At 39.1% G+C, this 25,873-nt stretch overlaps 1 protein-coding gene across 1 annotated transcript in view; it reads right to left on the reverse strand.

The window, feature by feature from the left end:
• Positions 1-17,116: 17,116 nt before the first annotated feature.
• The window catches only part of LOC139442474 (neuroglobin-like), a 77,305-nt gene continuing 68,548 nt past the window's right edge, over positions 17,117-25,873 (reverse strand). Inside the window, exon 3 of the mRNA XM_071223282.1 lies at positions 17,117-20,404. Coding sequence (XP_071079383.1) covers positions 20,237-20,404 — 168 coding nt within the window. The 3' untranslated portion in view covers positions 17,117-20,236. The remainder of the gene's footprint in view (positions 20,405-25,873) is intronic.

Genomic DNA, 25,873 nt, shown 5'->3' on the forward strand with positions numbered 1-25,873 from the left:
TTTTCAACATAAGAATGGAAACAAACATGCAAAGAATGTCAAATGTTACTTGAACTTACCTTCTCGATCGAGTATCCGCCAAGTTTTGAATTTTCTGCGCAGTCGCAAATCCACTTCCTGTCCTCGCTGACGCTAAATATCCAACTATCATCAGCTGCAAGTACCGAGTTCAAGTCCACGCGTCAAGATATTTATTTTTTCAGGTTAAACCCTTTTCAACTTTTTTTTTTCAACTTTTCCCTGAAGATAACACTGAAACACGTCGGGGAATCATCCGTGTTGTGTAATTATTTTGTGAATTTCTTTACATATGTGCACGTATATATATAAAAATACACATATATAATTTAATATACCTGGCTTGTTCAAATTTGAATATGCAGCCTAACTGATCATGCTTGGGTTTCAACGCAGTGTTTAAACAGGTGAAACGGAGTGGAAAAGTATGGTGATTTGTCGATTTTCGAATAGGCGTACGTCAAATTGAAATGATGTACGTACGTCTTAAATTCAACGTTGTTGTGACGTCAGTATCACAACCATGGCTCAACGTTTAAGATTTAACGTTGATACAACGTTTCGTTTTGGTTGATCAACGTCACAACCTAAACGCAACCAATTTTAAACGGTGATCCAACGTTGCGTGCCTGCTGGGAGTGTACCTCAGTCTGATTGGTTTAAAAAGGTATAAGACAAGCATAGTCCTTTCTTTTCCACAGCCTAAAGCATAATTATTATTTTCAAGCATTTTCTGATATAATGTACTTTTTTTCAATATAATCCCAATACGTATTTAGTAACTGTATTAAGTACCTTAGCTAAATCAATAATACCCACAGTTTAGTACTTTTCAACAGGCTTTAGCTGAACTTATCTACTGCCATTGTCTTACCCAGAGGTTCAAGTAACGGTACGTGCAAAATTGTAGGTCCAGGTTAGTAACTTTTATACACACTGGAAGAGAAGAATACACTTCTACGTTTCATCTGTTTGAACACCAATGCATGTGTTGTAGGACAAGTGATTGATTCATTTCAGGTGATTTATTTTTTTTACTGATTGACTGCGTTGATTGCACCAATATATTAATATATATTTGTAAACTAAAGCAGATGTTGTAAAAACAATAATTACTGCTGACTTATTACAATAAGTTTCCTGAAACTCTAATAGATCATACAATATTAATCAGTAGCACTGTCACACTACGATCTGGTGTCAATGACAGATCGCCTTACCCGATAGAAGTTAACAACATTTCACTTGAGACCATGAAATCGAGCGTTCAAACATGGCGATATAGGGTGAAATTTATGTGAATGGATCACTGAAAATCAGCGATGACACCAGGTGTTCGCGTAAAGAGTAAGCATGTCCTACCCTACCTGTAGCACCCGCCACTCATGAAATTGGCATGAAAAATTTAGTGTTTGTTTGTTGTTGCCAGTGGAAAGCACTTGGAAATGTGCATTCGACGGTATCACTGAAATAAATCAAGACTACCAAAATAATGACAATTGTCATTTGAAGTTAGCAGTGGAAAGCGCTTGGAAATGTGCATTCGACGGTATCACTGAAATAAATCAAGACTACCAAAATAATGACAATTGTCATTTGAAGTTAGCAGTGGAAAGCGCTTGGAAATGTGCATTCGACGGTATCACTGAAATAAATCAAGACTACCAAAATAATGACAATTGTCATTTGAAGTTAGTAGTGGAAAGCGCTTGGAAATGTGTATTCGACGGTATCACTGAAATAAATCAAAACTACCAAAATAATGACAATTGTCATTTGAAGTTAGCAGTGGAAAGCGCTTGGAAAAGTGCATTGGACGGTATCACTGAAATAAATCAAGACTACCAAAATAATGACAAAAGTCACTTGAAGTGGAAAGCGCTGGGAATGTGTATTCAACAGCATCATTGAAAAACAACAAAACCTATCAAAACTTAACAAAAGTTATCAGTGGTCAGAGCAGACCCCGGCCGCGGGGAGTAATTTGAATACAGACAAAGGCAGGCCGGGGCTTTGGGGTGGGGGTTGGCCGCGATGGTTTGGGTGATGGGATGGGGGAGGGTGAATGGAACATGGAGTAAAAAAGTCCACACGCATACATTTAAGTTGACCCATGTGTCCCCAAAACATGTCCTCAAATTCCAAATACATTTTTTAGACCCTTTGGTACTACCTCTGTGACTGCTTACTAGAAACTCGTGTTATGGCCTATTTCAACAAATGTATCTGGGTATTTTCAATACGACCCTAAGTCCCCATGCTGTCTTAAGGATATAACATTTTTTTATATAAACTTCTTTCCTTTTTTTTCTTTTTCTTTTTTTTTGTTTTTTTTTTGGGGGGGGATTATTTGAAAAATATCCCAGATCTTGTTACGCAAGATCCGCCCATCCTTGCGCTGAAGGCGACACGTTTCTCATAAAACTAATAATCATTCTTTCAGTGTTGAAACAAAAAGCAGTTCCGTTAATTACAAGTGTCCATAACTCTGCATTCAAGAAATTGCAGGCATGAATAATTGACAACCAACTCTCCAACAATGGCGTGACGTCACAGATGTGTTAAAGTAGCTATATTCATAAGGATTTGCTTTAATTAAAGCGCTACGAGAAAACCACAGCATCCCTTGGGAAGGCTCAGTGACTACTTAGAACGACGTCGTGAACCCGTGCTAACTTCGCTCCTCATAACTATTTGAGCAGAAAATCTAGAAACGGTCACCGTCCCTAATTGACCTGGTTGTAAGTACAGTTTTTATACACAGCACTTTGATATGCCGTATACTTGGAAGGATAATATTCTTATCCTTATTTCAAATTAGCAGAACTGCCATTAACAAAAGGTCAAAATTTAACCTATTTCAGCTCCCTTCACAATGATCACATTGTCCAAACAGAGATGTTCACATGATGTTAAATATCTTACAGAACAAAATTATGTTTTCCCGTTTCCGTTTAGCGTAAATTCAGTCAGTGTTGCAGAAAGGTAATATAACCTTGAATATTGAATACAACGATAAAGTCATTATGTCTTAATAGGTTTGTGTCGTCCGCAGACGCCCAGCATGTCCAATGTGATATGGACAGTTTAATCCATCACTGCAATGGTATTCATGTCCACGAATTTGACGATAAATCTCCTCTCTTCTGGATGGACCATTGTCGTTGCTGGGGAAGTTGAATGGCAGCCATCTGGTTAATCCATCGCTAGATTAATCCAGCGTCTCTTAATATGTTCTCATATTTTGGAGTGGGTGGGATAGTTGGGTTTATCGTTGCTTTGAACAGTATTTCAGTAAATGATGTCATTATTACAAAATATGATGTTCCAATGTGAAATACATCGTACAACACTTGAGTTGATTGTAAGCCCCCGTTAAAATGCTCTGTAATATCCCCGACCCCCTCCCAACCCGGGAATATTCTTGGATAAAATAGGTCTTCAGCAACCTATACTTGCCGTAAAAGGCGACTAAGGGGATCGGGTGGTCAGTCTCGCTGACTTGGTTGACATTTCATCGATCCCAATTGCGTGGATCGATGATCATGATGCCAATCACTGGATTGTCTGGTCCAGACTCGAATATTTTACAGACCGCCGTCATACAGCTGGAATATTGCCGAGTGTGGCGTTAAACAACGAACCAACCAACCAACCAACCGTTTTCATGGTGCTTTCCTGACGCTAGGACTCAATAACAGGCACTAACTCATGACTTATTGAAAAAGTCTTCAAAGCAGTGTTAAACTCAAACTCACTCACTCACTGTTTAATGTTGATATAGCCTGTCCAAATATTGGGGATACGGATTCTGCTTTCTGGTCTTAGAGACCCTTGAAGATCCGGGGTAGAAGAGGACTTCATGATCAGCAACCCATGCTTGTCGTAATAAATACGTAAAAACTTCAAACAGTTGAAAATATTCCAACAACCCGCCCTCTTTTTGCACACGTCCTGTGATGGACATATGCGAATTTCCACTAACGAAACACTCCACCCATCGTGTTCCCGTTCGTACATCCAACGATTAAGATTTCTTTGCGTGCAGCACGCTAATCTCATGTGCTCACTGTCAAGACCTTGTTCAGATTTGAATTCAAGGCATATTAGCGCATCCACTGCAATTCATGCCCTCTAACGTGACCCTTAGACTATATTTCCATTTCAATCTTTCTAGTTTGATAGAATCAGTTTCAAAATCGCAGGGATTTGAGGCATCGATACTAGTCAGTGAGAAAGCGTCGAGGAAATCCTTTGATGCGTGTAGATTTCAGCTGTCCATCAACCTGAAGTTGAAATCTATCGAACGCGTGTGATGAAATTCTTTTTCCTCACTGAATCATCCCTGCATTGTTGCCGCTTGTAGGCTGAAATGGGAGCGAGGAAGCTCGTTATCTTGTTTCCGAGTTTACACACGTGGAGACACTTTGGAAGACAATTCAAGCTGAATTAGATTTGTTGTAGGGATTTTGTCATATACCTCTCTTGAAAATGGATTATTTTATTCAGTTTCTAAAGCTAAGCGAAGTACTGAAAAATATTGTTTTTTCATATCGATTTTCGTTCATTTTTGTTTTCTGATAACATTTCTTGAGCCGTGGTGAAGCATGATTACAAATGAGGATAAAGATGATAATGAAAACAATATTGATGTATAAGTTGAACAAAATGATAACATTACAGTTCACCTTGGTAATCCGGACAAATTCAGTTGTAGTTCTTATACCTGGGTTAACTCAATTTTTCTTTGGAAAATATATATTAAGGATAACATCCATCCAATTCCAGTTGTAAACGACCCGCACGTTGAACTTCCAAAGTAATAGTCTATCAAAACCAGGTTTAAATGTACCGGCAATAGTTGTGAAGATAGTACGATTACACCTCCTTGGGGTCACCCAAGATGACCGGCATTCATGCAGTTTTGTGTACAAATTAATCCACGAAACACCGGTGTCTAAGCTTTGAAATGGACACGGGAGACAGTGGATGACGTCATATGTCTCTACGATAACAGAGCCTGCCTGGTTACAGTTGCTAGCATGCACGGAAAACTCATCTGACTGAACTATGAATATTATTCAAGTGCAATTATATTTAATGGATGCGGCGTTTTTATCATCAGTTAATACTGATCGTTGCAAGTATTCATACGCGGTGAAAAGTTCAGAATATTATCCTAAAAATAAAAACGACAAACATTTTCATAATCATAGGAGAGAGTGCGCATGGTTTTACGCTACTTGTAGCAATACTTTTAGCAATATGACGATGGGGGACACCAGAAATGCGCAACACACATTATACCCGTCTGGGGAATATATGGTTAAAGCCGAAACAGGGTGTCAGACATCATTTCTGGCACTGATGCGTAACTTTTGGAAATGTCCTCCATACAACGTTTTGTAAGTTTTAAATTACAACGTCCTTGATTGTTACGCTGGCGACCCGTGATGATTCAGGGGAAGAATAGGTCTTCAGCAACCCATGCTTGCCGTAAAAGGTGACTATGCTTGTCGTAAAAGGCGACTAACGGGATCGGGTGGTCAGGCTCGATGACTTGGTTGATGCATGTCATCGATCCCAATTGCGTGGATCGATGCTCATGATATTAATCACTAAATTGTCTGGTCCAGACTCGATTATTTACAGACGGCCGTCATATAGCTGGGATATTGCTGAGTGCGGCGTAAAACAACAAACCAACCAACCAATGTTACCCTGACCAAACAACTTTTGAGAAAGAGTCGTATGACGCTCTTTGAATCTTCGTGGAAGAGCATTCCCGATTGTTTCTAAAAACCTTTTGCAAAAGGAAACACTGAAGACTGCGGCTGTTGGAATATTGCCCGACAAAAAAGGAAAGTTATGTTTTTGAACCAATCAGTCCGAGGTACACTCTTCCATTCGTTTGACAGTTTGATAATAAACGGCCGTCCGGACTCAAATGGTTTCAAACTATATTTCAAGCGTATATATTTCACACTGAGCTGCTAAAGCACACACTGAGAAACCATTACTATTCCATCTCACAGATATCCCGACTAAATCTACTGTCTGAAACCTTTCCACAAGCACCACTCCTTGGTTAAAAAAATACCAGATAGAGTCAAACACGGTTAAAATTACTTCAGGCTCTCTTAGAAGCGGAGTGATTTACTATGTAATAAAATAAATCTTTTTGAACCCTCACTTCTTTTAGGTCCTATCGTCAATTTTGAAATACGCTTTATTACCTTAAAGGAAATGAAAGCGTTCTCGAGTAAATTGCTTGCCCTTGACTGAAACAAATCGTCGCCGTTAGATTCTTTTGATGGGTAAAAGACGGACTGAGCTATCTCTGAAATAGTTTTTTCGAACTATCACTGGTCGAAACGTAATAAAAACAATCACTGTTTGTGATTAAACCCATCTTTTATCTGTCTACTTTATTGACTTGGGGAGGGATATCGTTTGAGGATTAATTTACCCGACTTCATTTTCGACACTGATGGTGTGTAAAAGAAAATGGAATCTCTGTGTTATTTACATTTGACAACAAAACGTTACGAAACAATCTACTAAGACAGCAATCGAACCCATATCTAGCCTCCATGGGTATAAGAGACACCTCCTAACGGGCTGATCGAGGTACTCTTACATGTATTTTGAGATATCGTTCAGCTCTCAGGTCAATTGCATGGGGCATATGGAACGCCATGTGTACTTATCTCTCAGCTGATATTACGTTTGGTTAATGGACTTGAAGTGTGCGTTGAAACATGGCGTTGGGCAACAAACAAGTACTTACTTTTTATGCAAATTGTGTGATTGGCGCGGGTTATACCGTTGGAGCAGGACATGCTTACCCTTTTGCGCGAATACATGATTTTCAGTGATCCGTTCATATTGTTTCCGTCATTGTTTGGCCCATTCCGCCAAATGGAATCTGTTCCGGCAAAACATAATCCCGGGCATGGGTACTCTTCAGAAGTGTTTGCCAATGTATCTGGATAAATCGGAGAATACACATGGACACATTAAAACACAAGGATGCGGGAGAAATCGTCCAATTAAATACGACTGCTTACGCATTCGCGAACACTTGGTGTCATCATCGTACCCACCGTACTGTGACTCGTGGACGTAGATTTTTTAATCTGTCGACCACCGTCGTAGTCTAGTGAATAGCGCGGCAGAATAGAGCGGAAGGTCGGTGGTTCGATTCCCGGCCGCGTCCTACCAAATGATGTCAAAAGATGGTACTTTTTGTTTCCATACGAGGCGCACGGCATTAACGATGTACAAACAAGGACTGGTCGGCTGGGAGTCCAAGTTAAACTGTGGTATGGTATCTCAGTGGGCTAGCAGTGTAACACCGGCCTTAGTCCGGACTAGTACAAGCAGCCACACACACACACACACACACACACACACACACAATTTTTGCAATACGTAATCACATAATTGTATCACAACTGTGATAAAACACACACACACACACACACACACACACACACACACGTCGACAGAAAGTACTTAACTTGACTGGGACGTTAAACCCTAGTTCACTTCACCTCTTGGGGGGCGGTCGGGTAGCCTTGTGGTTAAAGCGATCGCTCGTCACGCCGAAGACCTGGGTTCCATTCCCGACATGGGTACAATGTGTAAAGCCCATTTCTGGTGTCCCCCGCCGCGATATTGCTGGAATATTGCTAAAAGCGGCGTAAAACCATACTCACTCACTCATTTACCTCTTGGATCTGTAGTCTTGTAGCAATATTTCGCATTGTAGTTTTTTCCCTTAACAATATTACTGAGATACCAGTATGGATACCCCAAGGGATTGGCTATTGTTTATTTTGCTTTTATCCAAGCCATCATATTCTGAATGTTGTATATTAGCTTATCATTAGAGCAAAACATATGTACTACACTGGCAGCCGAGTCAATCTCTAGCGCCAATGTAATATGCAAACGTCGAATTTGAACATGTATACTATTGATAGGTCTGATCAGTGACATACAATGGGAACCGGGATTTTAAACATATTGATATGTTTCAAGCAAAATTTTAGTCAAGTTGTTCAGCTTCCAAAATAGGCCTAGATGGGATATCCAGGATGAAAACAATTATCTTCACACATCCGCTGGTCTTGATCGTGTATGCTCCATATCTATATTATGTATTATGTGTGGTTTCGTAGTAGTGTCATATGATATATATATCTGTATCACTCTGATAACGGTATGAGAATGCAGCTCTGTTCTGCTCTGTCAGCCGAGTGACCACATCTGTTTACAGGGCGTGTAGCGGTCACTCCATACAGTTTGACCTTGCGTCGATAACATAATTCACCCATGCCCTCAGAGCATAGTCCAACCCGTGAATATTTTTCTCTCACTATCTGGTGTTGATTAGCGATCTGTGTGCCGGAAGCGAACACGTCCAAACAGCATATTCGGATCGGATAATATTAACCTAACGACTACCTCTAATGACCAGGACTATCCTCTCCTTTGAGCCGCGAGCTGGATGCAAGGCAGATCTAATTTGTCCAAGTGTGTAGGGTTTCATAGCGTCAGACAAATCTAATTAAGTCCCTGTCTCGTACAGTTACAAATAACATTTTCTGTAACATCCGATTTACATATATTTAAATAAATAACTATAAGGTGAAAATACAATTTTGCAACTATAATGCTGCTAGTATAACGTATCGATGTCCTTATGAAGCTGTCTGTGGCCTGTACTCTGATTTACTACACAATGGAATTGGTCTAGTCTGTGGGGACTTAGCAGAATTACATGTCCAGTAAGTTGGTCTTCTGAAAAAGGAAATGTCAGCTAGATTTTTCAAAAACGCCAAGACGTTTAGTGACGCAATCATTTTGATACTATAGGTATGGACGACTCCTGTATACTACTCGTGTTTGATTGGGATATTCTGTATGTTTAAGGCGTGTACCGAAGGATATACGAATAGTATTCAGTGTTGCCAATTAACTGAAGCATGTTCGTTTAGCATCATTTAAAGTTAATTAAACATAAGTACACAATTTGATAAGTGAGTGTGTTCTATTTTCATAACGGTATGAGGTATATCGGTTTTCTTATCAAATAATTTTAATAGTAGTATTTAAATTCCAATTTTCATACGATCAGTAAACGTTCAACGTAGGCGGGGCCTTACCTGATCGGTCAGTTGACAGTAAGCTATAGGTCACCAGGCTTTAAGCACATATTAAAAGACATAATCTATGTTTTGTGTATGATGATAGATATATACCAACAGACCTTAAGTAATATTCATCATGATTAATCAAATTTGTGTTGCCTAAATAATTGTTTAAAAATTATATTTCGAACGTCCTGAAAGTATCTTTGGTCTCGAGACATTGACAAGGCTCATGATGATAAGATATGACGTCTCTGACACCAACGTCATGTCTGGGTTAGACCCAGTGTACGAACCACTTAAATATACACATCGAACGGAAGGACCGTTGTCGCCATGTTTCGATGGATGGGGATAAAGACAGTTAGTACTCTAATGAAAAATAAAAATCGAAATAACCTCGGCTTCTGTGACAGGAAACATATATAACATTCAACTTTATCTTTATGTGTTTTGTATTGGGCACACAAAATGTAGATTTCCTGGGTCATCAAGTTATAAAAGGTTGTAGCTTCGTCTGATGTCATCACAAAGATCAGACACGTTGTCTTTGTATCGGTAAAAGTTCCTTCTTGATTATGATGAAGTGTCTTCAACGCCTGACATCAAAGACAGAGTTATTACATCTATGTGTGTACTTTAAGACATCAATCATGATGCATAGGATTCTTTAAGAAGCGTCGTTGACCTTGTCCGTGTCATGGAAAATTGGCTATTTAGCATTTACCCTGATAATTTGGCTACTTAGGTCCCCAGGGGGCACGGGTGGCCCAGTCGTCTAAGGCGCCGCGATTCGCTGTGCAGAGTTGTGGGTTCGAATTCCGGTTTGCCCCAAATATGTTTCTAGATTTGTCAGCACGATACCCGTGCTCGTGGGTTTCATCGAAGTGGTAAACGTCTGAGACCTGCATCACTTCGGGCTTTCCTCCCACATTAAGCTAACACGCCGTGATATAACTGTAATACTGTTAAAAGCGGCGTTAAACCCAACTCACTCACTCACTTACGTCCTCAACTTGTCATTTACCATTAAGGAAATATTTGTGTTGACTGCGTATAATCATGGTAACTAGTCCAACGAGTAGACAATGTGTTACAATTTGTGCTTTAATGGATCTAATACGAAATTAATGACGACAACCATTCATAATAAAGCGTGTTTTTGATATATTTGATGATTAAGCACCGCCTGCTATATATCTTATGTTATAACCCCCTTTGAGGATTCAGGGAAAGGATGTGTCCCTCACTCACTTACTCATGTTTACTCTTGTTACACCTCAAAAACACCTGATGCTCTTGAACAGACGAACTATTGAGGTCACGCGACGGCAATATGAATCTTTAGATGTTTTGCTGGCTGTTTTGTCTTCTACACACACAAATTTAAATCTGAGAGGGGCTCTCATTGTCTGTCTATGTATGTTTTGCAAAACGACATGGATGTCCCCAAACACCGCCAACGTTGAAACGTCTTCTCCAGATAACGCAATACTGACGATTCCGTCTCGTTTTAAGGCAGCCCCTACATTTCCTTTCTTTCGGATCATTTAACCTCGTACAAAGAACCTTTGTACTACGTTTCGTCGCTAAGAAGGTTTTTCTGCAACGTTCATCCCAATGATCTCCGTTTGTAACATTCAAAGCCCCGCCAGAGGTCTATAACCTTCTTTCATCAACCCATCTCGCTGATAGAATGTGTAATAGGTCTTCCTATCGTTGCATCATTGTGTCTGCAGGAGATGGACAACGTGAGATTTCAATGAGACACACACAAAGCTTGGCAAAAGGTAGCAAAAATCGTTGTCAGAACCCGATAAGGTTTCAAGTGGTCTCTTTGATTCTGGAGAAGATGTCTCTCCCCAGGACATATCTGTTTCTTCAGAAATTCAAGAGAGAAGACTGCAAAGGCTACAACTGACAGATAGTTGCATGACAGCTTTTTGTGTCAATAAACAACGAGAGTAGGTTTGCACCTTGCCGTACTCCTTTATGACGACCGAGTACGCCCGCGGCATTTTAACGCTGACGGTCCAGAAGAACTGGCTGTGTGTATAGACGAAATCCCTTCTCCCGCACTATTTGATCCATTCCGCTCCTTCCAATTGCAAGTGTCGACAGAAATAGTATAACTGTCCGCGGATATTATCGAAAACCCATAATTGTCTGAGTCATAGAATAAAATCCGCGAGAGAGATAATCTTCATTTTGAGTCTACATCAAGCAGTGTTAAGATTACCGCGAACTCTGCATACACAAGCTCTTGTCAGAATCGTAAACTAATCATGACGAGGGCATTTTCTTTAATTCAATACCTACTTATGAAAACGTTTTAACAAATCGAACAAGTTCAGCATCAAAGTAATTTGTTGTTTTGATAGAGAAGAGCCTGCTGACATGTCTATTTTCAGACTCTGTCTTAACATAAATATCAATAATCCAGACATGTATGTATACAATGCGTACGACATTTCCAAAAACGAAATTACATATGTGAAATTAAGAGCGTTGTAAGCCTTTATTGACAAAGTAACTTTTAACTAGATGGTAATTATCCCAACGATAACCACTCTACAACCATCGGTTATATCGAAGCGCCACCACGTGACTTTAATGTAAATAAACCGTGATTTACGACATTTAGAATCGATACGATATTCACAGTAACGCCAGTTTAGGTAAATAAATCTGTCTAAGCATCTGAATTATTGTGGCCGGTTTTATTGGCAAATCACCCTTGACACGAACATTGATTTGGACTTAACGCGACATTAAAGCAATTATGCCATTGCCATGCACGTAAGCACTTTCGGAGGATAGGCAGATGAAGAGCACTGCTTGGTGCTCATACACATATGTCCGACCTTGCTTGATGACGTCATTATAAGTGTCAGATAGAGGTAACCTCGCCGCACATGGATGACTAACACGCGTGTGTGTGCATTGATAGATTATATTCCGTCTAATCATTTCTTCTAGAGCTAACATTGTACTGTGTGGTAATTTCTTAAGATATTCATGTTAATGTAATTTCTCACGCTGTGTGTGTGAACGATTTGATTACTTTTACATCCACTATCACAGAAACGTTGTGGTCATTACGTGGTCGAGGAAGGCGGGATCTTATTGTTAATGTATTAAATTTTGAGGTAATGTAGATATTGTATAAAGATCTGATATATTTACCATATTTCTCTATTGATTGCCGGTGGCAGTCATGTGACGGGAGTGCTGCTGTGCTGTTGGACAACAAACACTTACTTTTTAATACAAATTGTGTGAGTGGCGAGTGTTACTGGTAGAGTAGGCCATTCTTACCCCATTCGCAAACACTATTTTGCCTTCTACGCCCAATGCAATGTTTCGCCAGATAATTGACACTGAATATTCCCTTACGTTGATGATTCATGTTTGGAAGATGTCTGTCTATCGGTCTTCTTTCTGAGACTACTTCAGCACGTGATTATCACAGATAATAGCACTGCTAAACATACACTATATATGTGATATACTAACAGTGGCAACTTTCCTTTCGTTAATCCTCAATGCATTTCCACAATGCCGAATTCTCATTGCTGTTCCGTCACGACATAACATTCCTCCCCAGCCCTAGACATTGTATTGTAGAGACATTGACCTATCACTCTATTTATGACCACTCTATAACATCCATTGATCCATTAGAACAAACTCTAAATGCACTTATACATAAATACACGAACTGGATTGCTGATCAAACACAATGTGTTATAGTTATAGACTAAAAGGAGTCTTCATTTGGTCTCATTGGTTGGGTATAGACCAACATTTATGGCGAGAAAAAGCCGAGGAAAATATCATCCAAGAATGTCTCGCCAATCGGTGCACAAGTCGATGGCACCGTTCCCATTGCCATCATTGGAAGCGTGAACTTACTCAATAGTTTGAACAAGCAGAGTGGAATTCAGTTTCCATGCTGAAGACTGGAGGGTATTTGTCTGCAAGCTCCTGACAGCAGGGCGCCTCAGTAGTACATATTACAACAATTGCTACTAACCAAAATTGGTTCGCGTATCTACCATAGGCGAATAACGATTCCCCGACCTCGCCTGCTCTTTAATAGGGGATATTTGGCGATAAGGCGTTATGGACATTGATTTGGAGCTAGAGTCAAGAAATGTTGTATGTATGGTCAAAACCTTATTTTCAGTGGCGCCCAGGACGATCGTGAAGATTATTTCGCTTCATTTTATCTCCTTTCTCTGAACAACGAGAAACGTCCCGTTTTCACAAGACCTTTCGTCACTTTTAAAAAAACGTTTCTATCTATTTAATTCTTTACAATTATCTGTTAAATTATATGTTCATCCAGGAATGCAAACAAAAAACAACTTAAGAGCATATTGATCAATATACAGAAATATGGTTGTGCAACAAGTGCAATAGAGGTTCTGAGTAAACACCATGTACAAAGGCAAACTGACGACCAACAGAAATAATACACTTGAAAATTGGATGTGACAAAAAAATTACAAACGTTTTCAAAACGTCACTAGAATTAAAACACTAGTCGAAGCACTACAAACGTTAGGTTCAAAACGCAACTATGATTACTGCGTCTAGTATATCACAATCGAATAATCATTTCTTTTTTGTTTCATTTTTGGTCACCAACAAACATGATTGTATGCTACCCTTGCCCGGCATCTCAGCGTGCATATGTATGATTTTAGGTATCCAGAGTGCGTAAAGATCAAAGTATCGCTTCCTAATGAATGGTTCAAGTAACTAGCAAACTAGATCACTGCAGGAAGCTTGGTGGCCAGATGTCCTCGGGCTATGGGATATATTTAGGATTAAGAAGTCACTTCCGAAATTGAACTTCATGTAAACGCTTCGTGATTTTTACCACTCAGCATTACTCATCGATTACGGTTAATCTCTGGGCAATTACTTTGTAACCGGAAACCTTCCTGCCCGATTAATCTACATTGAAGAAGGACTCAGAAGTGATGGCGCGCTATAAAGGCTGTGAGACACTGTGAGTTGGAAGCAACCACCCCTCCAAATGGACATGTACACAGTGATAACTTGAAATAAATCTGTGTTTATTGCATGTCTATTTTACTGTGCACGTTTCTGTGCACTGGGGGTCCCTTTGAATCATTACCGTGATTTCTGTTTGGTGAAAGGAAGATTGTTTTCATACTGAGCAGGGCGATGTGTGTTGAACACAGTTGATTTGTCTTCGATCAATATGCCCCTGAACATAGAGAAGGACACTGTCATTATCATTATTCTGTGTCCGATTTTGTCCTGTCATACTTCTATTAATTTAGTTAACCTCCTTCAGTTCTAAATGTAAATTGGAGGCCAGGATGGCTCAGATTCCTATGTGTCCAACTTAGATCATTAGGGTTCCTTCATCTTATTCGCACAAAGATTCAATGATCATGGATTCGAATCCTAGATTCATCCAGATTCACTTTGTCGGATACATGCCTGTACTCTTCTGTTTTACACGATACGAACACCACCTTGACTCAGGTCTTTCCAACATTTAAAATATATACGCCATGATGTCACTGAAATACCAAAGGTTTTAAGCCACCTAGTGCACTTAAAAGTCATTGTTTAGCATACGATGGGTGTTGTAATGTATATATGTTTAATCAGGTTGTTGGTTGGTTTGTTGTTTAACGCCGCACTCAGCAATATTCCAGCTATATGACGGCGGTCTGTAAATAATCGAATCAGGACCAGACAATCCAGTGGTTGACATCATGAACATCGATCTACGCAATTGGGATCGATGTCATGCATCAACCAAGTCAGCGAGCCTGACCACCCGATCCCGTTAGTCGCTTCAATATGTTTTAGTGTATTTGAGGATGAAGACATTCTGTATTCTCATTAAACTAAGTGGCTGTATACGTTTGTATTAGGTGATATTCAAGGAGTAGTCCAACCTCAACCCTGTAGAATTGTCAGAATAACAGATAGTCCGGATGGGTAATACCATGTACACTGTAATTCCTCGTCTGGAGAAAAATGGAGGATAATTCTTCGTGGAATGTGAATAACAGTAACACAACTCCTTCCCAAATCATACGACATCCTTGATAAAGGCAGAGTTCATTGTATTCGTTTGTTTGTTTGTTGTTTAACGCCGCACTCAGCAATATTCTAGCTAATGACGGCGGTCTGTAACTAATCTAGTCTGGACCAGACAATCCAGTGATTGACATCATGAGCATCGATCCACGCAAGTGGGATCGATGACATGCATCAACAAGTCAACGAGCCTGACCACCCGATCCCGTTAGTCGCCTCTTACAGGCATAGTCGCCTGAGTTCATTGTACGAATCGACTATACCATGCGCATGTGTATATGATCCACTATCAAATAGTGGTGATGCAAGATGTTCGCCAAAAGGTACCCTATCACACCGGTGTTAAACCACACATTTAAAAAAAATGCTGTCCAGGAAACACTTAGCCGGTATAATACATTCAGCTGGCATGGCGGGTTAGTCGCATCACGGTAAAACATGGGTTGGTCTCCTGCAGGCTAAATCGCCGCGAAGAGCTGCAAGATTGCAGTTGCGGTGTTAAGCAAATTATAATAACTCACTGGCTTTCAGATCGAAGTTGAGTCCAACATTATACTCGCCACAGACATTTCATATCTTCACATTAATATAAAGATCTATACCGAAACGTCGCGTCAAAACAGAATAAAGAAGCTGTCATCCATACAATATCTTGTCTTTACTGTTAATTAAGTATGTTTATCGTAACATATTTGCTTTATTCATCTTACGAAAAGCTAACGATGGTGTGGGTAAAGGGCAATCTCTTCATCAGGAAAGATAAACTCGAACAGGCACGGCCTGTACAACGTCTAACACCTATGAAAAGTTCGCATTGCGCCACATTAGATAGTGTGTGTGGCATGTTATCATGTTATCACACAATCCTTGTTACAGACATTTCAAATCCACAACTCGGTATGATGATCCGTTGTTATTTGAAGCTTCTTAGTGATATGATATTGGATTGAAAAATATCAACTTTATCTAATGTGCTCCTAAAACGTCGCCACAAGTGGAACGGCTCTCAAACACATTACGAATTAGCCCCGTGAATATCAGAATGAAAGTATTAGTCTTCAGCAATTCATACCATACCAGAATTGATGTTTTTCTGTGTGCTGACCCCCTCAGCTAGCAGTTATTGTGAGACGTCCTACTAACCGAGGAGGAGGACATTTTTCTCCGGTGACACCACGAAGAATAATTTCGTTTCCCGGTTACAAGTACCCGACATGTGATAGAAGAACATCTTTCCACATCGTCATTCGATCTCAGAATATGCATCATCTCGTGTACAAATGTACATGTATAAAGTAGGATGTATTGCAAGTCAAATGACAGCTGTCGGTGACATCATCACCATTGATGTGAATGATGTCAGTTATCAGATATTACTGTTTCTAGTTACACATAACGGAACGCCTAATATATATGGAAAGTGATTACTTCTTTGGAAAATCACGTCAAAATTACGTCACCAGATCATCAATCGATATTACAGTGTAACACTGAAATACAGCTGCATGACGGCATGTTCAATATGGTTTGTAGTTTTTTACATGTTTTTTGGTTTGTTTCAGAACTTGGACAAATATTGGCAAATGACAAATTTGTTTTCTGCGTTTCTTAGAACCAAAATAAATATTGGCAAACGACAAACATGCTTTTAGCCTCTGGGAGATAACACTTTCACTCATCTCAGACCTTCTTTACTCTTCCAAGAGGCGTTAAACCCAACTCACTCAATCACTCACCTACTTTACTAAAGTAAATCAGAACAAAATCTCATTTTCAGCATTGATTCATAACATTTGAACAGAAAACAAAATAAAAGTTAGCTATTTTCATTTCTTTTATCTCTGATGTTATAAGAGCAGACAGACTACATATAATATATACTTCCGTGAGTTACAGTGCGTTTTCCACAGCCACTTAACTAACATATTCAATACTGCAAATATACACGTAGTAACTGTAGTAAAACAATGTCATTTTGTGATGAACCATGTCTGTACATTCTGTGTTTTAGACTGGACTTAGGAGACTGGCTAACATTCACTATGGTTATATATCAATATGTATTTACACCAAGCAGACTGTGATCCCTTGTGAAAAACTAAGCACCGTAAATGGTTGAATCAACAATAAACATAGACATGTTAACACAACAGTATGTATACATGTTCAAATAACAATGTGGATATAGTGTAGTAACAGAGGGCATTGTACATATGCGTACAAACAAATTCACGTCACAAACGTGGACAAATAAACACATTTAACGAATGTAGAATACATACAATGAAATCATTAAATGCTTAGCATAGAGTCTACATAAATCGTAGTTACAAATGTATGGCCGTGTCGACAATACAAAGTGGGATGAGTGCAGACAGGTATAAAGATAGTTGGTTAGGAACTTAATTGATTCAGATAGTATTGATTTACTTATTTCCATATCCTAGATTTTTTTGTAAGACGTTAAACAGAGAATATCAGTCTCCATTATCTGCCGAAACAGATTCCATTCGGCGCAAAAGACTAAATACAGGTGACATTGAAAATCAGTGATGACACCATGTGTTTGCTAAAAGGTTAGGCATGTCCTGCTCTACTGGTAGCACCTGCCACTTACACAATTGGCATAAGAAAATAAGTGATTGTTTGTTGCCGAACGCCCACAAAGTAGTTCTACCATACGACGGTGGTCATAACTGCGACGAGTCTTGACCAGACAATCCAGTGACACGTTAGGGAATTACTGATTTTGTTAAAACTGAAAACGAGTCTTGAGCAGACTTCAAGTGAAAGTGATTAGACAATCCAGAAACAGATAGCGCGTTTACTGAATTTGTTAAAACTAAACACGATATGTTAACGTTGAAATGCTTCTGCTGTGTACATGTTCAAGTGCAGGAATCCTGTAAAAAAGAAACGTTTAAGCATTCCAACACGTCCGTTTCTGAACGATCAAAAATTAACACAGGAAGATTTTCATCTATTGAGAAATCCCTAAGGTTAATTCCTTTCGGTGGAATTGTTGTCGAATATGAATACCATTTTGTGTTTATTTGCCCTATATACGAAAATCTGAGAAACTGCAATGGGCTTTATCTCACTTAATGCTATAAGATTGTCTTCATTAGAGCCCTGCAAGGATACTCTAATACAACATCAATTGGCTTTGTACATACATCATGCGTTGTTACCTTGGCTTTGTATCTTATAAAATATGTTACGTAAGACCATTGTACATGGGCCTGTGGCCTTTCATACAATAAAGAATTGAATTGACTTGAACGTAGTCATATTCTGAAAAGGCATGTTAGCATTATTTGTGCGTGTGCTAAGGAATGTGACGAATATTGATTATGACATGATTGATGACCATCAAGTAATAAGAATAACTTGAAAAGATATTATTTAGTAAATGTATTGCCAGGAATCAAAGAAGATTTTTTCTTCTGTTTCGTATATATTACATTTCAAGACATCGGCGTGACACAAACTGAGAAAATGAAAGAAATATTTTCAAAAGTCTACAGCAGGACAAAAACATTGTCTGGGCTTAATACCACCGATTGACAAAAATCTATTAGGGCAAATATTTGGTATATGGAATGAAAAGCAAACAATTTATATTGTCAAATAAATCAGTAAAGGAACCCAAAACAGTATGAGATTATGCTGACATAAGATCATATGTTGTTGTTAAAAGCACTCGTTTCTCAACAAATGTCACAAAAAGATACACACACATTGATTCATTAAATAGCATCATGTGTATTTCATCCCCATTGTAAAATAAATAAGTTTAAAAAACGTATATGATGAAGTATATATTGTAATCACCTTTTGTCGATGCATTATCACCTGGATCTAATAGGACGGTGGGCATATCAATGATATTGGTATTCGTTCTGTAGGATTTAATCTCCAATCGTCACACCGAGTTGAGAAAAAAAGTTCGGAAAACGTGTGTCTTGTCCATGTGTCAGTACTCCATGGAATTTATTAAATTACATTATGCTTTCGACTTATTTGAATGCTCACAGAGATTAGGTAACTATCACCTTTGCTGTGTAAATTGAAATCATGTAGATATACTTACATATTCAAAGTTTTTGACATAATGTATAGTGTATAACATACGGCCATGTGCACATCTTTTATCCAGGGGGGTGAATTGTCATACTACCCCGGCGTAAAACGCGACTAAAAATCATATATACAAAAAACGACATGCTTAAATAGGCAACTTGACATGTGTGTACGTCGGTGAAAATTACAATTCAGTAGACAATGCCTAATCCACTTGTACACCATTTCTCTCGTTAAAAAACATTTAGACATCCGCACCTAGACAACCTCCCATAAGTGTAGGGTCCTTCTGTGCTATATTGGCAATATGCCTACTGTGTAGGTCCTTCTCTGTGAAAATCCAAGCTCATAAAAACCCATTCTCGCAACGCATTTTGTTTGAATCTTTACAATGTTGTCAAATCAAAGCCACTCGACCAGCGTTTTTGTCAGGATTTTGGCAAAATGAAACCTTTAAACATTCTTATTTAGGCAATCCAATCAATGTAGGGCAGGTTCTTTATTCTGTGCAATAATAAATAACATAAAACTAGGCAACTTGCCACGACAGTACATGTTCTGTGTAGTATACAGTGATTTATTAATTATATCTTGCCACAGATGTACGTCATGACCTGTGTACAATACTAAAACTTGTGTAAAATACCATACCTTGCCCCGAGTGTGGGGCAAACGTTATATTATATGCAGCCGTGTAAAACCGACATACCTGGACAACTTGCCACGAGTGAACGTCATGTATTTTGGCACAATGTGACATAGGAATTACATTATGGTTGTAATCCTTAAATGAAATGGACAACTGACATGTGCAGTATGTGACAGTGTGTGCTTCTTGGTGGTCCCCACCAATCATTGCTGTGAACACCAACATTGACAAGTCGTCATGACACCGACATGTCTTCATTGAAGTCCCTGTCAGGATTCTCCATGCCTCTCTTCATTTGGACACTGATGTAGATGTACACCTTCCTCCACGCTTCCGACACTTCCTTCGTGTATTTGTCAGCTAGCACCACCCCTAGACCATGGTTGAGGGAAGGCCACAGCCTCTGCAAAACAAATATTGATGTTAGATTAAGATCGAAGCATAACGATTCAGAGTGACAAAAACTCTCCACACAAGTGTACGACGAGAGGGATAACTTCAACTTTCCAATAATCAACTTCTACTTTATGTCTAGCAATATTCCAGCAGCTCTTTAGTGTCTACCATCAAATACATAAACATACACATCTTAAACTTTCTACCCTTCCTAAATCCTAAATTTACTTTAAAAATCAATTTCAAAATTCACTGTATCAGCAAAGCTTCAAAAGATTGTACGGTGGACATGCTTCCAAATTTGAAGCATCAGTGAAAAAAATGATGTTCGGTGCAGTTTCATATTTTGACTAGTGCCATACGTTTCCTAGCATTTTAGGTGAACAATTGGTTTGACTTTGCATGTGTTTGTGACGGATTGCGCCGGTGGGGCAGGGTACGTTCACCCTTTCGCGTACACCTGGTATCATCACTATTTGATAGTGATTCATAAACACAATGCTCATCATATAGTAGGAATCGTACAATCGATATTTAGCGGGATTTCTTTTGATTATCGAACTACTTTATCTCGCTTTTATCTATTATCTGTCGCGATTGAAAAAATGATGTAAGCAACTGATCTTTGTCTCGAGTAGGTATTATGTATATAGCCCATGGTCACAATTCTAAAGAAAATGTTTTCCCCATTCTGTTAAACCAGTTAGTTAACTTATCACTCTTGAAGATCTTCCGGGGCTGGGTTTGTTTGTTTGTTTGTTGTTGTGGGTGGTTGGTTTGTTGTTTAACGCCGCACTCAGCAATATTCCAGCTATATGACGGCGGTCAAAATAATCGATCGAGTCTGGACCAGACAATCCAGTGATTGACACCATGAGGATCGATGACATACATCAACCAAGTCAGCACCCGATCCCGTTAGTCGCCTCTTACGACAAGCATAGTCGCCTTTCACGGCAAGCATGGGTTGCTGAAGACCTGTTCTACCCCGGATCTTTACAGGTCCCGGGACAGTGATTCCGGGGTAGTAACCTGTACCGGTCGATGAGTGGTCAGTCGCGGTGATTTGGTTGATTTCATGTCATCGTACCCTGACGGCGTGGATCGTTGGTCATAATTTCAATCAGTGTATTGTCTTATCCAGACCCGAGTGTTACTGTCATCGTAACTATCCTATACCTGGAATATTGCTGAGTACAACAAACAAACAATGTTAGACATACAAACAGTAAAAGTGTTAGCGCTAGTTATGAGATCTGCATGTATTTAAAAAATATTCAACGTTTCGATGTATCGTGCTACTGATGGCAAGGTAAAACTATAACACTTTAATAGTTCATCAGATAAACTTGATACGATCGTTTACCACAAGCATATTATCAATTTAACCATGCTAGACCTTTGAAAAACGTGCATGCACGGTTTTGAGCACAAATATCACTGTATCTTTGGAACAGTCCATAAACTGACATACTAACATACCACATACATGAAACGTTTAATTAGTAAGAACTTCTTTATTGTTTGTAACGACGTTTGAGGACTACTTCTTGCCCCTTCGTCACCCACACGAAGCTTATTTATCTAGCTACATAGAATGAAAATATTATTCTTGAAATGCAGTCTATTTTCTATCGCATAGCTCACGGTTAGCAGATATTGTGTTTCAGGATGGGGCAGCAACGATACTGCCTGTATCAACGTTAGAAAGCCCAATAACAGAATGCTATTAGTTCTCAAACACGATCTTTATCATTGAGACTCATATGGAAGGCAAGAAGACAAACACCGAAAAATACAAGAAAACAGTATTAGGCTACAAGATTGCTTTAGTCTTGCGCAAAGCAAACCCTGTCTGATAAATATTATTGTTCAATCTTTAATATCATCAGCGTCATACCACCATCCATTCTAATACAAACGCCCCCTAGCGGCAGCGCTGTGACTGAGGGGGTAATTTCGACACTGCGAAGGTTATTTACACCTTGGAAGAAAAGGAGGTACTTTTATTTCCAACGTCATGCCCTATTCGTCCTTTGGTGTTTCAACACTAACTCCCTCAGAAACAGCCGCCAGAGACACTTACGAAAACTCGGAAGAGAGATAATATTATCCTCAAGACTGACTAGAATGGATATAAATACCCTTGTTAGACTGTGCTTGTGGCAGAGGGAAGGTTGGAAAATAAGCTGAAGACTTAAGATCAATGCGAGACTTTTTCTGGGAGGATCTTGTTTGTCTCCACCGAAAATATTTGCACTGAAGTTAACACATTTAGATGTAAACGTATTTGGATAAAAAGGCGTCTGTTCTAATACTGGGGGTAGCACCGTGGGGGAAAACGCATTAAGACGTGAGACAGTGTATGGTATTAAGTTCTAAGACAGGTGATTTAATTGTGAAAGTACATTTGGCACATACGTTTCTTCCAACAAGAGGGGCGGTCGGGTAGCCTAGTGGTTAAAGCGTTCGCTCGTCACGCCGAAGACCCGGGTTCGATTCCCGACATGGATACAATGTGTGAAGCCCATTTCTGGTGTCCCCCGCCGTGATATTGCTGGAATATTGCTAAAAGCGGCGTAAAACCATACTCACTCACTCACTCACTCTTCCGACAAGAAACTTCCATAAATGTTCTATAGTTTAGTCTATCTGTACGTGTAAAAGTTAGTTCTCATTCGTAGTCTATCGTGGATTAACCATAACTCACCATTGTCTATCAGAATAATACTAAATAATACTGACACCTGGTGCCATTACTTATTTTCAGTGATCCATTCATGTGGTTTTCACCTCTGTTTTTTTCCCCTTTTACGCCCAAAGGATAATCGAGACTGGTTGTTGTATGTATTCTATCTCCGACTGAGACCGTATGATACAGTAGTGCATCTGGGTCACTGGCATGAAAGTGGTAGTTGTAAAGTGTATTCGGTTTCTTTTCTATTGAAATATGTATTGGATCCCAGCATGCAATAGTTGATGTCATGATGCCTATAACCGCATTTCACTAAGGTTCATGAGACGCCATTCTAACTGCTGTAAAACATGACAAATTTCTTTTTAAACCGAAACCAATAACAGCAATTTAAATTAACGCGCTCACCTATTACAATTATCCACACCTTTATCAAAAACAGTTGAATGCAATACAAAGTATACACAAACTGACACAATGTTGTTGAAACTATCATTTTTCATACACATTACACATACACATTATCTTAATGTACTAGATCTTCCACATCGTATGTCAGTGTGCCCGGTAAATGCATCAACCAAGTCAGCGAACCTGACCACCTGATCCTGTTAGTCGCATCTTACGACAAGCATTGGTTGCTGAAGACCAAATCTAACCAGGGTAATCTTCACGGGTAAGTAATAAAACGATTCAAAGATAAACTCGAACATGACATTGAGTGCACACCTCCCAGAATCAAAAGGTCACAAACATAGGTGGTCAAAAGTGATGACTCCATATTATTGATTTTACAGAAGACTAAGCAAAGAGCAAATTGATAGCAATCTAATATATCTCCCAATGACCCGAGCTGACCACAGTCTCTGTCGGTCTTGTTATTACTGCATAATTTTGCCGCAATCTGACCGTCTCCTCGAAGCGTGGATGACGGCTAATTTAGAATGAGATGAAGTTAGAGGAACAACTAATTTTCCTGGGAGGGCATTTCTATCGTTGATTAGTTTCAGCATAAACGCTCGGCTTCCCCTCATGGTGAAGTGCAGTATTACAGGGCTTCTAGAGTGAACGTCCTTGGCGAATCTGTTGGTGCTTCAGAAGAGAAGGCTCATTTTGTGAGATATCTCATGTCGACACATCTTCAAACATAATGCAGGCGATTACATTAAAAGGAATATCTGTGTATTGTACATGGGAGACTTGAGGATATGCCGATTTGTGAGGACGCTGTTGAATATTGCACTTATTATGACATACACGCCAGTTTGAAATTGATTTTCTTTCGTTAGACCACTCATGAAATATCAAATGATTTAAGACGAGTGACGACGAGTGACGACCACAGCAGTTTACTCTGCGCTAGAGTGGAGGAACAACCTATGCCTCAGGCAATGGTATGCAAAGCACGGGGCATTAATGATGTCAAGAGCGTTCTTGAACTCTCGTGAAGAAAACGGATCTCTCTCTCTCGATCTCTCCTCTCTCTCTGTCTCTCTCTCTGTCTCTCTCTCTCCACTCACAAATTGGACACTAGGGTCCATTCTACCAGGTATCCCCACGGGGATTAGATGGAATAATGTAATAAATATGTAAGCGAAGGTAAATTAGAGCAACCAAATTTGTTTGTTTTTCATAATACAGTTAGCGCATAGAAATTTCATTCCGGAAATCTCATAAAAATTGCAAATCCATCAACGCCTAGTTTACATTCTAATTGGAATGATTCGAGAACGTACACAAAAGTACATTAGAGCAACCTTATCATTTCTTCTGATAAAATAATTATGAAGAAAACTCTTCAGGCATGACTGATAATGATGTCATTTTTACGGGCTTTGGACATAGCGTCATTAATCAGTCGCCAAAGTATAGTTATTATCGGATATGACCGGCAGAAGATCGATGACTAGCTATTATTATTCTGCGGAAAACTGCCAACTTGATAAATCACAGTGTTATTTTGGTGAAAAAGGGACATGGCAATTGGTGTCATTTGTTTTCTTTGCACATAAACAGAATAAAAAAGATCAAGACGCGAAAATGATTTTTAAAAATTACGTTTCCTTATAAATCATACTTCGTTGACTTGACAAATGACCATTGCATACGTAAGGATAATGTTTAATAATTGCTTTCCAACAATCACGTTCGTCTAAGTGTCAAAACATGGCTGTACTTAATTTCAAAAGCTGTACATAAAATTGACTATCCAAACAACTTGATGTGTTTAATAATTATATTACTGAGAATGGAATATAGTTATTCGACAACAATAATTCATTATTTCACCTAATGTAATGTCAATAGAAACTGTTGTTTTTACGGTACGCAAGGACTCGCTAATTCTATGTTTTGAAGTAAGGTTCTTGATGGCAATAATCACGATAACTTAGATGAAATGGAGAAGTATTATCTGTATTATCGTTAAGATTAAAGATCCAGAGATCAATGTTTATTTGCAACGTCAACGAGCATAGATGAATATAAATGCTGATATTAACATGATCACCTTTCATGATTTTAAGCATTGACAGGTTAAACACATTGAAGGTAATATACTTATGAAGGAAGTACTTTTCAAAATTAATCTCGCACTAAACATAATTCTAATAAAAATTAAAAAGATCTCTCTGGGTCCTGATCATAGCTAAAAGGCATAATTGATTCCTATGTGCGTGCAAATGTCAAACCTTTTCGGCGTTGGGTACACTTTTCTAAACTCAATTACTCCACTCAAAAGACCTTTTAAAATCCTTCGACAACAACATAACTAAACACTAA

Source organism: Haliotis cracherodii, unplaced genomic scaffold (assembly GCF_022045235.1).
Source record: "Haliotis cracherodii isolate W230 unplaced genomic scaffold, xgHalCrac1.p SCAF_5, whole genome shotgun sequence".
Classification (NCBI taxonomy): domain Eukaryota; kingdom Metazoa; phylum Mollusca; class Gastropoda; order Lepetellida; family Haliotidae; genus Haliotis; species Haliotis cracherodii.